We start from the raw sequence: 15,806 nt of genomic DNA on the forward strand, positions 1-15,806 counted from the left end.
GCCTGAGTGGACTCACACACAATAAGAGTGATGTTAAAAGATTCATGTTTGCCTATTTTACACTTGTGTAGTCTAGGTCGGAATTGCTAACAGCATCAACTCCTATTTATTTGTCAATTTATCGGCTATTCGTCTATCTATTTCTCCATTTCCTGATATCCAAGAACTGTATAACAGATTATTACAGAGCAAACACAGATATTAACCATCTTTAGAAGACCTAACTGCTTGAACATTGTGCCCATTACTCATGCCCTGTAGAGCTTAAGAGCAATTTTTGGATGACTTGGATGAATACAAGTTAAGAAATAGAGCAATTCCTGTGATCATTTCCGATGGTAACCTTAACCTTTGAAAACCATTATAACTTTGAGTTAAAAGCGAAGTTTGCCAATTAGAAGTACACACCAAACATCTCATAGCTTTTCATGAAATGTCATGATGAAAATCTCTGGTGTAAAATTGATTTCAGCTGTATTTCCTTGTGAAAAACAGCCAGGTACAATAAACAAGCCTTAGTAGTGCAGTGTGGCGTAACACTATACCATTATTGTTTTTTAATGTAACTTTCTAACTCTTTTTACACCATATTTCTGTCGCATTTAATCTGGGTACTTGTGATTTTACTGTTTTGTGCCATTTTTTGTAGATTCTAATTTACAGTGCTTCATTTATTGATGTAATGAGGACTGGTTGTAAATCGCATCCCTTTCATATAAGTCCTGTACCGGCTCTTACTCGCTGTGCCAAAGGATTTCTTTTTAAATTGTTTATTGCACCCAGAGGTGGGCCTTTGTGCGAGCCTGTGTCTTTAAGCTCACAGTGTGTGGCATCCAGAGAGGTTACACTTGCAGGCGGCTTCACTCATGTGCCTTAAAGGGAACTTTGCGAGCAGATTTGTGAAAGTACGGCCCATCTTCATTGAAGTGAAATGACAAAAGGAAAGAAAAAAGCAACAGCTCTTATTTGAGCCTTTATTTTAAAGGAAGGTACAGTGTGCGTCTTTTATTCGTGACTGAGAGCATATGCTGGCGTGTGCAATAATTTACAGAAGGACTGAATACTAATGTACACTGCGCTCATTGGGAATGCAGCAGGTTGACTGAATGACCCAGCCCCCTCCCCCTAATTTTTTTTCCCTGTGTTGTGTGTGTACTTTTTTATTGCAGTTCGAAGGCTGCAACAAGGCATTTTCACGGCTCGAGAACCTCAAGATCCACCTGCGCAGTCACACAGGAGAAAAGCCGTATCTCTGCCAGCATCCTGGCTGCCAGAAAGCTTTCAGCAACTCCAGTGACCGGGCAAAGCACCAGCGCACACACCTGGACACTGTAAGCACATGGAAACTTAGCTCTCACATGCTTGTAAAAGACCGAGCTGCAGTGTTCCTGTAACTAGGTAGTCATGGAGACTGAGCATCTCTGACCAAGGGACTAATTATATAGCAGGAGTTTGGATGAATTCCTTTTTAAAAAAGGTCTTGGTCGCTATGTATTGTAAATATCTGATGAATTGCTTTTGAAATAGTCCTTACTGGGAGACAGGAATGTTCATTTCTACTAGTATTAAGCTATAACTTGTTTTGTAATGAAACTATTTCTTGCATCTACTTCTAGAGAATTTTGAATGTTGTTAAATAGGACCTTAAATAGATTTTTAAAATCGAATTACGATTTTAGAAATACGGGTGTGATGTGACAGAAAAAGAATATCCTGATAATACAAGTTCTCTAAAATAATTACAGTGCTCGATTTATTACTGTCTATCTCAACAGTTTCCTGAGTTATTATTACTTTTGATTATTATGTACTAAGTTCACTTATTATAGATTGCAATTCAATACGACATCTACTAGATCTTTTTCTGCAAGCTGAAAGTGTTGATTTGACCAGCAGCAACGAGAGCAGAAGTGCAGACACACCGAGATGAACAACAGGGGAAGCACATTGTTACTGCAAGATAGAAATAGATTTTCAGTCCAAGTTTGCTCAGGTGACGATCTGTCAGAGCGCTGAAAATAAATGATAAAATCACTTGGCAAAAACCTATTGGTATAATTGGTACACTTAAGCTCCTTGATGCTGGAAAAGGTAGGCTCTGATAAGTTATTATCTAAATCATGCATACTGTATATCTAGTGTACTATTATTGTATGTTCTCATAAATATATTTCTGCTGACATATAGGGAGTGCATTGTTCTTAGCTAATATGCTGCTATTTCCTGTATGCAGTCCTGTCTTCATGTTCACATAGCACAAATTATAGCTACACCGTAGGAGTAACACGAATGTTCAAAGCGATCCCTTGATGTTCCAAACTAGTAGCACTATTCTGTATTTTTTTCTGCTTAGGCTTGACAGAAATATAACTCAACACCCCAGTTCCATGGGAAGACAATTAGTGTATTAACTCAAAATGTAAAGAAAAAAATTGACGGGTGCCAAAGACAGTATGCGGGCAGTGGCACAGCTCTCTCCACTGCCAGTTTATAAAGTAATCAATCCCTAATGTGTGAAAGCAGCAGGAGAGCCATCACTCAGTTCTCTTTCTGTGTCTTGGCTGCAAGTAGCACTGTGCTCGCTGAGAAAAGAGCAGTCTGCTTTATCACATTTCACCGCTAGACTTTCCAGGGAGAACTACTGAACTGACATTAATAATAAAGCTTACAACCAGAAATGGCAATCACTGTGTACATGTGGCTGCTAGGCTTCTTTTACTCAGGTTTTGCTGAGTGTTCACGAGGCTGCAACGAGATTTATTATTTTTTATTTCCCTCTGTCTCCCTCTGTTATAGACTGCCCCACATTCAGGAATGTACAATGTGCGTTAGGCTTAGAAAAACAAACAGGTCTGAGGAGTTGGTCGGTCACTTTTTCCAAACCCAAGAACTCCTACAATAACAATGTCTTATTTACAGAAAAGTCAAAATGAGGAATTCATACCCATTAAAGCTGCTGTATCCACTTTCACTTTAATGACCCTCTTCTTTTTTAAAAATAAAGTGGGGAACAAGAGGAGGCCACGTACTTCATCGTTACCAGCATTTATTGTGTTATTGGGTAGGCCTTTATTTCCCATCAGCCTTGTGTGTCTGGGTTTCAGTGCCACCAATAAAGGTTCCTGACATCAGTTCGGCTAATGAAATCAATTACATCTGAGAGACTCTGTAAACCTGGCTGCAGTAATGAAAGCCTGGAGTTTTAGGGCATCTCTTTAACCCTGTCTTTCTGCGACAGCAGGGCGGATGAATTGAAATTTGTGCATGATGATCAAGGGATTGACACAATACGTTCTTCTTTTAGAAACATGAAAATCCACACCTCCTATGTGTCATGAGTCATTTTTAAGAAAATCATTGAGAGTCCCTCACAACATTACAATTAAGACTTATAATGTGGCTGTAAATGTCTGAAATACGGTATATTGACCACAATCTGCAGTCTGGCATAGTACAAATGAATTCTACCTTACTGTTTATATAATGAGATTCTATTAAATTACTTTAATTTAATGTAAATGTAAGATCAGAACATAATTATTCTAACAATAATTCTAAAATAATGGAAAGCATGAATGTGTGTTTGTCATAATTAAACTGTCCTATCTTTCTTTCTTGTTCTTACTTTCTCCTTCTGTGAATATTCAGCGGAAAGGTATAGTACTAACTTTATGCTGTTTTTAACTCTGTTCACTACAATAGCTGCAACATTGTCAGTCACGTTTTCATTCGTTCATGTTTCAATATCAGCAAAAAAGTAATCCCAGTCCTCATTTCATGTGGAAAAAATAAGTTTGGTAATTCCATTATTTTGAAATACTCTGTGATTATGCTATTGCGTGCTGTGCCCTGAGTCGTCTGGAAAGGTGCTGAAACAACTACAGCTCAGTATTTTTCACAAGAAATAGAAATGCTTCTCTTTCAGTTCCGTTGCAAAAACATCTGCTCATCTCTCCATACTGAGTTTTCCCTTTTCCCCGTTATGAAAGCTGAAATGCTTCGCACAGAGACACCTCATTGTGTTCATATATTCCATGAAATTTTGGCAAAAGGAAGTCTCTTATAAATAAACTCTCTCAATGAAAAACCAGCGCTCTCCATTATTTACCAGTACGTCCACACCTTCATAACGAGTGTAGATTCAGACATCTTCCCAGGGACTGTTTGGCTTTGAACTGGGATAAACTGTTTTAGCATGAGCTGAAACTGCACTCTAGTGCTCTTTCATCAGCAGTTCCCTGTGACTTTCCATTCTGCATAAGCTTTCTAGGCAGACACTAAAATAAATTTTACAGTGTTGGAACAATAGTAGGACAGGCCTTTCTGTTTAGGTTTAGTAGACACTTAATTGTTTAATTAAATACTTTATTATTCATCTTTGTATTTAATTTTTTTATTAAGACTCTGACGCCAAGATAATGAATAGCCTTCAGTAAAACTTCACAATTACTTTTTGTAATCATAAAATATTTAAATATTTCTTCAAACTTAAAAGTGTAGTTTAGGTCCAGCAAGAATTAAAAATGAGAGGAAGTGAACACATTAATATCCACACATTACCCCAGAGACCTCCCTTTGTCCCTTTGTCTCAGAAATACGATGTTTTTGTGTGTCAGTAAAGTTGTCCACATAATTAAAACAAAGCAAGGGCAAAAGACACAAAATGCATGCTGTGAAATATATTTTAAATAAGATCTTTTTTTTACTATGCATTACAAAACGGTGTATTAAACATGTACAATTTGTGGAGCACTGATTTTAAGGGAGTCTTTGCAAACAGCACAGTGTTACAGGTCAGCTGTGAAAAAAATGCAGGAAAACTGAACATTTGTGCTTTAAATGACGGCTTGCACATGTTCCCCTTTGGTATCCAAACCTGTTAATCTCACCTTAACATGCACAAAGGATTTTTTTGGCCCGTATTGCTTGCTTATTATAAATGATCTATTGGTTTAGCGCACATATTAATTACTTGCAGCTTGACTGAAGGTGTAGGAGCAGTAGGCTGCTCTGAGCTTTTGGAATCATTCCAGGAGCACTGCTGTCACTACCATTAGGTAAAGGCTCAGTGAGTTCCAGGGAAGTTATACACCAGAGATGACAGACCTATCAATCTTTTAGCAGTTTAGATATGCATTTGTGTTTTGTGTGTGGATATGTAGAGATTAGTTGTAAATTGAGCGTTTTCATTCGTAAAGCAGTCTCTTCCCATTTGTGTGACCTTGTAACTTGAAGGGCTGTGGCTCTTCACTCTTTTACACCTCTCCCCCTGCCTTTTCTTCCCCACACATGTGCAGAAACCATACGCTTGTCAGATTCCCGGCTGCACCAAACGCTACACGGACCCCAGTTCCCTCCGCAAGCACGTGAAAGCCCATTCTGCCAAAGAGCAGCAGGTGCGTAAGAAGGTAAGAGACCCGTCAGAGACGTCTCACCCTCCAGTCAAATACCAACTGAGAGCTGGGGTGTCACAGACCTGGTCCTGGTGGGTCAGAGTGTCATTCATTCCAGCTTCACGTTCGACAATGTAACCCATCTGGTAACTGACTTAACCTGCTGCTTTAAAGAGACCAGGAAAACCTGCAGACACTTGTGCTCTAAGCCTTGCATAGGTTCAGGTCACATGTCAGAGAAGGCTGAAGACTGCTTCATTGCCTTCTTTTCTCTTCAGTTCCAATTTTCATCTAGTTCTGGCATGATGCAACTGGGAAAGCAGGAGGGAAGAGCGTTCCACCTGTTTCGCCAGGAAATTCTCACGCTGAAGCTCACTAACCAACCAAAGGAACAGGCCAATGGCTTCATTTTGTGGCCCACGAGCTCTGGAGGGAGTAACCAGGTTGCTGAGCCACAGAGAGGCCTGCACTCTGCATCTGTTCCTCATAATCACTTTGCAAAGCAAGCTGCTGAGGCAAGCCAGCGGAGAAGGGATCCTCTTTCTTTCGACGCACATGGCGTTTGGGTCCTCAAAACTTAATCCGCGATTAGACAGGCTTCCCTTCCTCCTTTAGAAAAACAACAAAAACTTGTTTTGCGCAGCGAGTCGTGTTTAAGAAGCGAGCTCGGCCCATGCTGCGGAAGACTGGCACATCCCATGCCCCCGGTCTTGAACGAGCAGCAAACACAGAGGCCTTGATTGTTTTTTTCCTGCAGAAAAAAAAAATGTTTCTGGCTTGCAATAGGACTTTAAAAAGATGACAGCGTTTAATAATTACATATTAACGGTGCTCTGTGTTCCTTTAAGAGGTTAGACTCATGTCTGAAAATTGTTTTTTATTTTCCATTTCGTCCTGCAGTTTTCTATTTCACTCCCCCAAAGAAAGGGACAGTTTGCTCATAAGTACTGTCTGTCTGGCTCCAGGTCGGACAGCGCCCAGACACGAGAGAAAGTAAAGCTTCTGATATTTTTTTTCCCTCATGGTTTTGTGAGTTTCTTGCCTTTTTTATAGTGGAGAATAATTGAACCAGCTAGAAATCTTGCGCGCATTGTTAGTCATTTTTTTATTCTGCCAAATTCCATTGTTTCAAAAAAGTGTGAAAAGAAAAGCAGCGTACTTAAAAAATAAGTGTTGCAAAAAAACATTCTACACTATCAGCCTGTTGCATCACAGTCAGAAACACTTGGATGTTTGTTCTGCCATTAATATACTGTCCTTCACAGTTATACTGGGTGTGGATGTGGAATATGTGTGAAATTAATTAACTTCTTCTATGAAATTGAGTTCTCTGGATGACACCACATCAATAATGAATTAATTAAATACATAGGTAATTATTATTACATTATAATAGGAAGTGGTATACTCTTTTCAATTTTACAAGTCCCTTGAACATTCACAGAGAAGCATACTCACGTTGTTAGGTCCTTAAAATATCGGACTTTTTCTCATATTTATAGTTGTGCGTTTTCCTCTGCTTCTGTGGTTTGTCTAGAAAAACAAGTTATGCAAAGATTATAGGTACCTGCACATTTTCCTTATTTTTAATTTGGCAGAATAGAACATTACCATTACCTAAAAAACACAGTACTACAATTGATAAACTTGATGATGATGAACTAGATGTACAGACATCTGTGAATTTATTAAGAGCAAAGACAAAACAAATTGAAATAGCCCTGGAACTGAGGCATTTCTTATTTCATACTGTCCATTCCATACTGGTGTATCATTAGTTACAGGGTGATTTGTTGGTGTTGACTTTAAACAGGCCCCTCGTTAATTGGAAGACAGGTCCGTTTTCGTACAAATGGCCTTAAAGATCACATATTTCAACAAGGCAGTAAACTCATGGCAGACGGATATGCAGTCATTCTAATTCCTAATATTGAAATGTTTTAATTACAAATGGAATGGGACCATGGAACAGTCAGCCTAGCTAAGGAAAATCTCAGAAATCTACAGTGACAAATGTTTGGCTGGACCAGCTGTTTTCTAAACTGTAGATTGAGGAAGGTTGGTTTTGTTAATCCCTGTTTCCTCATGTTTTTAATAAGATGGGTGCCTGTGGTTCAAAGTCAGGCCTCTCTGAAACTCATTTCCTCTGAAGAATAAAGGCTCAATGTCGCAATGAATTGTTACATTTGTTATTAAAGACTTTTGTTTGGTTGTGATCCAGTTTACACAAATGCCCTCCCCCTCACACACAAGAACACACACCCCATTGCACATTTATTGGTAAAAAAACATCATTGTCCAGGAAAGATGACCAAAGCATAACATAACCCTAATCCAGAAACAGGAGTCAAATGCCTGCTTTACAAAAAGTTCTGTAATTGAAAATAACATTAAAATGAAGACACGTTCTGAGCCAAAATTCTGACTGCATATCAAGACCTCCTAGAGAAACTGTAGGCTAGTGAATAGTACTGATATTGTGGTTTGCAGTCTTTATATCATGACCTCTCTGCTGCTCCTCTTTAAAGTGTTGCCTGTAAAACAGTACACTCTACAGCACTAGGTTCTGCAAAGCATAAGGGAGGTGTGATAAGCACAGATTCTCTTTTTCTATTGCTTCTTTGTCCGGTTTTATAATAGAATAGTAGAAATATTCCAGGTGCCTAAGAAACAAAAGTAAATACACATGGTATGTTTCCACAGACCTGCAAGAATTACATAATCATCTGTTAACCGTATTTTCTAAAGTTTGCAACTTGTAACGGCCTCAAAGGAAAAAGGGAAAAAAAAAACAGCAGCTCTTGGGGATAATATCTCTTTATTCAAAAGCTTTTCCAAAAAGACTGAGAGTAAAACAAGTACCCCTCATTCAAATTCTATTTTTTGGGGGGTGGGGGAAATCAAGAAAAACTAGAAAAGACATTTACCATCTGTTGGAAGATGTGATTTAAACGGTTCTAGATAATCGAAACATGCACATAATGAAAATTAATTTAAAAAAATGTTTGCTGGAAAGTATTAACATTACATCTGAGTTGCTTTAGAGCCTCTAGGTTACTGTTTCTGATTTGTTTTAAAACAGCTTATTTATTCATGATGTGCGGAATTCTTTTGTTAGCATCCTAGTTTCTGTTTAATAATCTGCCGTCTCTGCTGATCTCTCCTTTCTCTCTGATGGGCAGTTGCGATCCTGTACCCACCTGGACCAGGAGGTTTTTGGTGAATGTTTGGCAGTTCAACACCTCCACAATGCAACCTCCTCCCAGCACCTTCTCAATGGGAAATGCTCCAGGCCCTCAAGCCTCAGCCAGGACATGTTCACAGGTCTGGGTAGAGCACCTTCCTTGCCTCTATTTTCTAATACAGGGTCTCAGGGGGGCTGGAGGCAAAAGGTGGGATATACCCTGGACAGAATGCCAGTCCATTACAGGGCACACAGACGCAAACATACACACACTCACACCAGGGCCATTTATCCTATCAGTATGTCTTTGGGCTGTGGGAGGAAACTGGAGCAGCCAGAATAACTCCACGTAAACATGGGGAGAACATGCAAACTCCACACATGTAGCACCGGAGATCCGGAATTAAACCCAGAGCCCCAGTTCTGTGCCCTCCCCAGGCTAGAGTAAAACACTGAGCAATTCTCATTGCTTGTCTGATAGGATGTTATCACATTTTTTTTTTAATCTGTGTTTTTGTTAGTGGTCATCTTACAAGTTTTTTTTTATTATCGTCAGTTTCATCACAGCTCTGATTCTCCTGTTTACAAGCAATGGCGTTTGGCACCGTCGGATGCTTAAATATTGATGAACAGTATCCTACAAACTCATGCTGGCTGGAGAAGAACAATGAAGGATTAAGACATCTGCTCCATTTTGTTTAATTGCACTCATGCTGTAGCTCAATTATTTGTCCCAGAGCACTCACATGAGAAAAGTAGCAATTCCACTGACCACGTTTTAAAAATGATGCCCTTTGCAGACACTCTGTAATTATATGGAGAACTGTAGGCTGTAAAAACCTAAATGAAGTCACTCTTATTCATTACTTTTTGCTTCTCGTTATAAAGCCGTTTTGATATTCTGAGCAAAGAGGGGGGGGGAAGAATCGAACGTTACTTTTCTCTTTTCCTTATTCAAAGGAGCCTCAACGTCATTGTGCAAAAAAAAAAATTGCTCGGGGGAGAACTTGTGTTACTCTGCCTGTTATTTACATGATTCCAAAGTTTTCAGTGCAGTGCAAATCGAAGATGTCAGGGATATAAGCCAAAGCAGCCAGAATAGAAAGAAGTGAAAAAAGCACAGTATTTCTAAAGATCCCATCCTCTTGTGTGTTCCTTCAAAGCTGCTTTGTGTTCCAGCCAGTGGAAGGGAGATGAGATGTCATGGAGAGTAAAAGCAGCGCTGGACATAACCCTGTCCCTTGCTCTTTCTCTCCACTAAGCAAAGCTCAGTATTGCACAATGACAAGCCTCAATTATTCCAAACAGTTTGGTGGAGGAGTGTGCCCACATGCAGGGCATCCTCTCTGGGTAGTGTGGCTTCAGTTTGGTGCCTCTCTGTCTCTCAAACTTTTTTTCCTGCACTCTCCCCCCCCTTTTTGAGACTCTCGCGTTCTTGCGTTGTTTTTGAAAACGAACCTATAAAATTGCAGCAATCATGGCTATTGTTCATTAAATGTTGCTGTTTTAGGAACAGATGTTGAGGCTAAAGGGGAAACCATTTAGGGGTTATGATTGATGATTTCTGGATAATGAATCGAAGTCTCGGCCATTTCAAAAAGCTGTCAGATGGCTCAGCTCCACTGGCAAGCAGCTGGATGCATAAGAAAAAACAGGAGCACCTTCTCGGCTAACTGGTTTGGACATTCAGTGCACAGGTTTCCCAGAGGAATCTGGAAAAGAAATTAGAGCCTGAATTTAGAAGAGCAGTTTTATTAAGGGTTATATAACTATTCTAGGCTTTAGTCTCTGTGTTAGGCAATGTGAGACAATAAACCAAGCTCTGAAAGACAATAGATCTTTTCAAAATAATGGCAGTATCCAGTGAACAGCTACACTACATTACAAAAGCAATGACTAAACCCTATTACCCAGACATAGGTTTAAATAGCTGTTACTGCCACATCCCACAGATCTAAGTTTGGCAATCTCTTGTATTGCACTCTTGAAAGTCATACTTTAATTTTATTGCATGTCCAGTTTCGTCTCTCCTCAGACTGACTTTATTGGGACTTTTTCCCCATCTAGAGTTTGTTGGGGCTAGTTCAGAGCATCAGTTTTCTTCTGAATTCCTGCCTGCCCCCCCACTTGCCTGACTGAATAGGATGACAGAATACCCACAAATCTGATTCTTGACATGGCGAGATGACGGACGCCTTATGGACAGAATTTCAGTCCAAATTTGTAGTTTGCGATTTCAGTTAGTCTGCTTTCGCTCTGCTAAAATGCACACACAAAATACTGTTTTGCCCTTGAGAGCTTTGCACAATCACTTTAGGGTGCAAGCAATTTTAGATTGAAAAGCATTGTTGCTGGTCAGTGCTGTAGGTAAAACTGCACTGTAGTTATTATGAATCACTAGCCTCCCTGGAGTTTCCAAATGTAAAATGCATAAAAAAGACCCAAACAGTGTGGCCTCCAACCTAACTCTTTAGATCATATAGGGCTTTAAGACCATGCCAACTAGGATGAAGAATTTCCTCTTTTAATGCCTCTGTTTTTGATGGAAATTGATTAAATCATACAAAAGGGTCTCCATTCTTACATACTGTATGAGTTTCTTCTTAGGTTTCCTGGCTGCTAGAAATTGAGACATTAACATTTCAATATAAAATCTGTGAAAAGTGAATGGTTAAAAGAAAACAACAACAAACTCTCAGTTTAATGCAGATCATGAAATTAATCTAAACATTGTGCTACATAAACAGCGCACTGTAAATTGCATGCAGCACAAACATGCAACATTTGTTTTGAGAATCCTGATTAGATCAGCACAAGGATTTGTTGTCATAACAAAAGTATGTTGCTATGATAATTACATAATTTGGTAAACAGAAAATGTAACTGAGGAGCCTAGAAGTCCTCTTGGTTAATTTAGCCAGTTTGCAAATTAACTTTGTTTGCCTTTCAGGCATCTACACTGGCTCCAGTGCCTCCCATAATGGATCCACATCTGGGTTTCTTCCACCCACTCATGACATGTCCTCTCGGCAGCAGGCTCTTGAGGGAAACATTGGCAGCCCACACAATCATCTGTCACCTCTGTCTGCTGTGGAGAACACCAGAGAAGGGTGTGTATTGAGCTGCTGTAAGTCTTGATGTAGAGAATCACAGAGTTGGGCCTTGGTTCAGGTGAGGGAGCCCCATCTCCACCTCCTCCATAGAACCTGTAGTGTCACTATTAGGCCTCCTCCACGTCCCCATCATTCCTGGTGCAATGCGGGACATGAGTGGGTGAGTGACGTCACCCCTGCGACGGAGGACCTGGTGTTTCGGGACAGCGGAGTTGTGTGGAGCTGTGTCCACTCTGAGCCTGCGAGCGGAGGCAGAGCTACACGCATTACAAACCCGCAAGGGCAGGCGAGCAGCGGAGCTGCACTGTCGTGCGCCTCGAAACGCTTCTGAACCCTCTCGAAGGTGTTGATCTCACTGCTCCCCCTTTTCCTTGCTCGCGTCTATGCTGTGCTGTGTTCCAAAATATTCCTCCCCTCTTCGCGATGGACAAGTCCCCAGCCAGGTGGGTTCTGTTAATAAACTGTTCGAAACGCGTCGGTTTCGTAGGAAATCAAGTGAGCAGGTTGAATCCTCTTTTTCACCGTAGTCCACAGCTTGTCAAGGAGCTCCAAGATGCAATCTGTGTTCTCAATCCCATAAAAAATGGGAAAATACGTGAAAACCTTAATATGACCAAAGTTTTATTGCTTGATCTTTAGAGGTGTTCAAAATAGTTATATTGTGATCTGAATAATATTATAATCTAATATATAATGTAATGGTGCAGAAGTTTGCCTTTTTTCTGAACAAATTCCCTTACAAATTAATAGTGTCAATCAGTTTGTGTGACATAATTTAGTCTACTCTGTCTTGGATTCATGTGAACCTCTCTGTTAAAAGAAACCCCATCTGTAACAGATTCAAGCACATATTTGTGCTGTTCCCATCAGTTGCTGTACCTCAATTATACTGAGAAAATGAAACGAACGTCACCAGCATTTAGCTGTGCCTCTCTTTTAAGGCATGTTGTCTATTAAAGCCCTAGTGATTGCCCTGAAGAGTCAGCAAAGCACAGTTTCAAAGTAACGTGGCAATGTACAGTACTGTATATACTTACAAAAATGCCTGAAAACCAGAATAAAAACACAGAAGATCCTTCTTCTAAATTCTCATGGCAACGGGCTAATATAGCAGAACCAAAACATTATCAACAGAGAATATCTTGGTACAGTACATTTATAGTCGCACAAAAACAATGTCTTTTATCTCTAGGAATAAAAAGAAATTAACTAGGCAATTGAAGACCACAAAAATACATTTGATTAAACTGAACACTCAACTATTCAGTTTCCCAATGTAAATAGAGCAGTGCTGAGACATATTAAACATTGCAGATGGACAAATGTGAGCTGGAACTTGTTGTCGTGCAGTTCCAGACTTCTCGGGAATTTATTTTTCCATGAGCCTTGGGTATTTCGTTTCCTCTCCAAAAGATTTTAGGCAGGTATATAACTCCTCCTAGCTGTCGAAGAGATGATCTTGGTATTCCTGTATTTACTGCTATGGAAAATGAGCAGAAAACAACAAGCAGGGAAACCGCGCAGATGGCATTGTTTGGCAACACTTCTTCACAAAATGCACTGCTTCAAGAAGGAAGGCGAAATGAAATTATCGGTAGCGATGCACGGTATTATTTTTGGAGGGATTATTGTGAGTAATCTAGAACACCACCCTGGGGAAGAGCATAACCGTTCAATCATGAGCCTTTCCCATGAGCGCAGGGATTAAAAACAAAATGGCTTAATCAAAGGAGAAGCATCTGATCCCATTGGACACAATTCTCCCTGCTGTTCCTCAGCTTGTGCTTTTCAGCACTAGATTTGTTTCAGGGCTTTTAAAGAATTTCCAGTTCGAGTCTATGGGGGAAACAAACGAGATAGCAACACTAGTTTGAGTGAATGGCAACATTTTCAATTGTGAATTATATTGAAATGATTATGCTTTTTTTTTTTAAAAAAAAGAAGTCTGCTTCATTGGGTAATCAGAAAATGTACTTTGCCAGGACCTACAACAAGCTGGGTACAAAACGTCTACTTACATTTGCCTAAAGATCCAGCATTTGATTTAAATGTTTAAAGTTTGTGGTATAGCATCCACTGCCAAAGTCAATATCAGCGCAGCACTTGTTTTTCCCAAAAGGTTTAGCAAGACATTTAAACATTTTGACAAAATTATCTAACTAACTTGAATATTCACCAACAGGATCTGACCTCATTACTAAATGTGTTTACCCTGGCTGAAATGAGGCATTTATAGTAATTTTACTTATTAAATACTAGTGTAATTTCTGAAGCTCATATTAAAATATGCCAGTTAAAATATATTTGCAGTGTGCGGAGTATGCATAATCCTTGGTTGCAGAAAGCAGGATGGTTATGCATCATAATTAGACATGAAACGAGTTGTCAAAGCCCAAAATGGATGTGAAACCGTGAATCTCTTACAGACATCAGCATTTTAACAAGGAAACACTTCTTGCTTTTCCAGCACTGAGTTGTTTCACCTTTTATTTCCTTCTTTACTGGTCACAGTTTGGCTGGTCAGACGTTTGCGGCCCCTCCACATTCCTGTGCCACAAGAGGAAGCGATGAGGCGCACTGTATGGTCATGCTGAAATGCTCCTCCTAAAGATTTCACAGTAGTTAATCCTTTTACTGCTGGCCCCTGCCAGATTTGAAATAAGATTCTAAAAAGCGAAATGCTCACTGATCCTTACTGTTTCACATGAAAAACTGTGACAGCTCTGTGCAGCCCATGCTTTTGAGCTAGGAGTTGTGCACTAGCACTTTTGGAAGAGTTGAGGGCAACATTATACAAGCACCATCACAGGCAGACCTATGACATTTGCCTCTAGACCGCATGAAATAGTCTGATGAAAACGTAGATATATATTTGACTTCTGTGCGCTCCTTTTTCTGCTGGGCTTGGAAAGATCCCACTCTCAACATTTCTGAAGATTTAAGGTTGGGGAATGACCTTGTGTTTTCAGAGCTGAGCTATTATTTTCATAACAGAATGGATGATGGGGGAAGCCTCAGTGGTTCGTTCTAGACTAGCTGGATCAGAGACGAGCATGCAGCTGCTGTGCCATTGGAACAGGCCGGGTTTGTACGCTTGACAAACAAAAGCTTGGTGGTTTGACTCGAGAACGTGTTCAGCCTTTCTTGCCTCCAGAAAGAAACGTGAAACCGTCATGTTACCAACCACAACTAAGCCTATTATAACCCTGGTACCACTGAGGTCTGTGACATGGTATCAAGCTCTAGAGCAAGACTGTGGATTTTCATTGCAGCTCAGCTCTTTATCACTTAACCACAATTAGCTAATTGCTGGCCTTAATTTGAGCCAATTTAACAGCTTCTTTCAGCTCCTTAGGTGTTGTTGCTTTAAAGTGATCTTGCAGATGCCTTGGTCTGCGTGGATCAGCATTGGTCAGCACAGGTCTAGAAACGATGAAGCTTAAACCAGGCTGCGTTGATTTAGACCAGAACTTGGACTAGACACTTCTGAAGCAGGCAGGACATCGCCTATTATCTTTGCCTATGTCTGTGGACAGGACCTTTGAAGATGCAAAAATCAGATCATTTTCAGGCAAATTTCGTTTGATGTTGACTTTAGAAAAAAAGATAGGTCATATAAGAAGAGCAAAAGAAAGCTTATAGACAAGAGGACACCAATTTGGACCATCTAGCCCATTAATGTGCACTTACAGTACATGCACTTTAACCACTTCTATTCATTCTTTTTCTGTTGACCTTTGTCTTGCTTAAACAACATTCTGATTGCTTAGGACCTCTGAGATGCAGGAGGCCAATTTTAGGTCCTCTCATTGATTATGAGATGGTGACAATGAGGAAATTAGTAACCAAACAGACATCCCAAAAACGAAGGTGAATATTCAGTCATGGATGAACTACAAAGGTCACAGAAATTACTCTTGTGAACACTGCTAGAATTACATTAAATCAATGTACAACATATTTCTACCAGTAATCTAGTCTGTCACTGCTGTTAATGCGGCATAGTCTGCAGGATTCTGCAGATCTTAACATGAAAACAAGCAACAGCTGTAAGAGATTCTTTACAATAGACTAGAATAACCCTGAGAACTGTTTCTTGTAGGTCAGGTTTCATTT

General features: G+C 39.9%; 1 protein-coding gene across 1 annotated transcript in view; it reads left to right on the forward strand.

The window, feature by feature from the left end:
* glis1a (GLIS family zinc finger 1a) overlaps window positions 1-15,806 on the forward strand; it is a 96,209-nt gene that overhangs the window by 67,067 nt on the left and 13,336 nt on the right. Inside the window, exons 4-7 of the mRNA XM_088926778.1 lie at window positions 1,170-1,331; window positions 5,298-5,408; window positions 8,576-8,717; window positions 11,528-11,687. Of these exons, the coding sequence (XP_088782904.1) occupies window positions 1,170-1,331; window positions 5,298-5,408; window positions 8,576-8,717; window positions 11,528-11,687 (575 nt within the window). The remainder of the gene's footprint in view (window positions 1-1,169; window positions 1,332-5,297; window positions 5,409-8,575; window positions 8,718-11,527; window positions 11,688-15,806) is intronic.

The sequence above is a fragment of the Atractosteus spatula genome, chromosome 11 (genome assembly GCF_055471065.1).
Source record: "Atractosteus spatula isolate fAtrSpa1 chromosome 11, fAtrSpa1.hap1, whole genome shotgun sequence".
NCBI lineage: Eukaryota > Metazoa > Chordata > Actinopteri > Semionotiformes > Lepisosteidae > Atractosteus > Atractosteus spatula.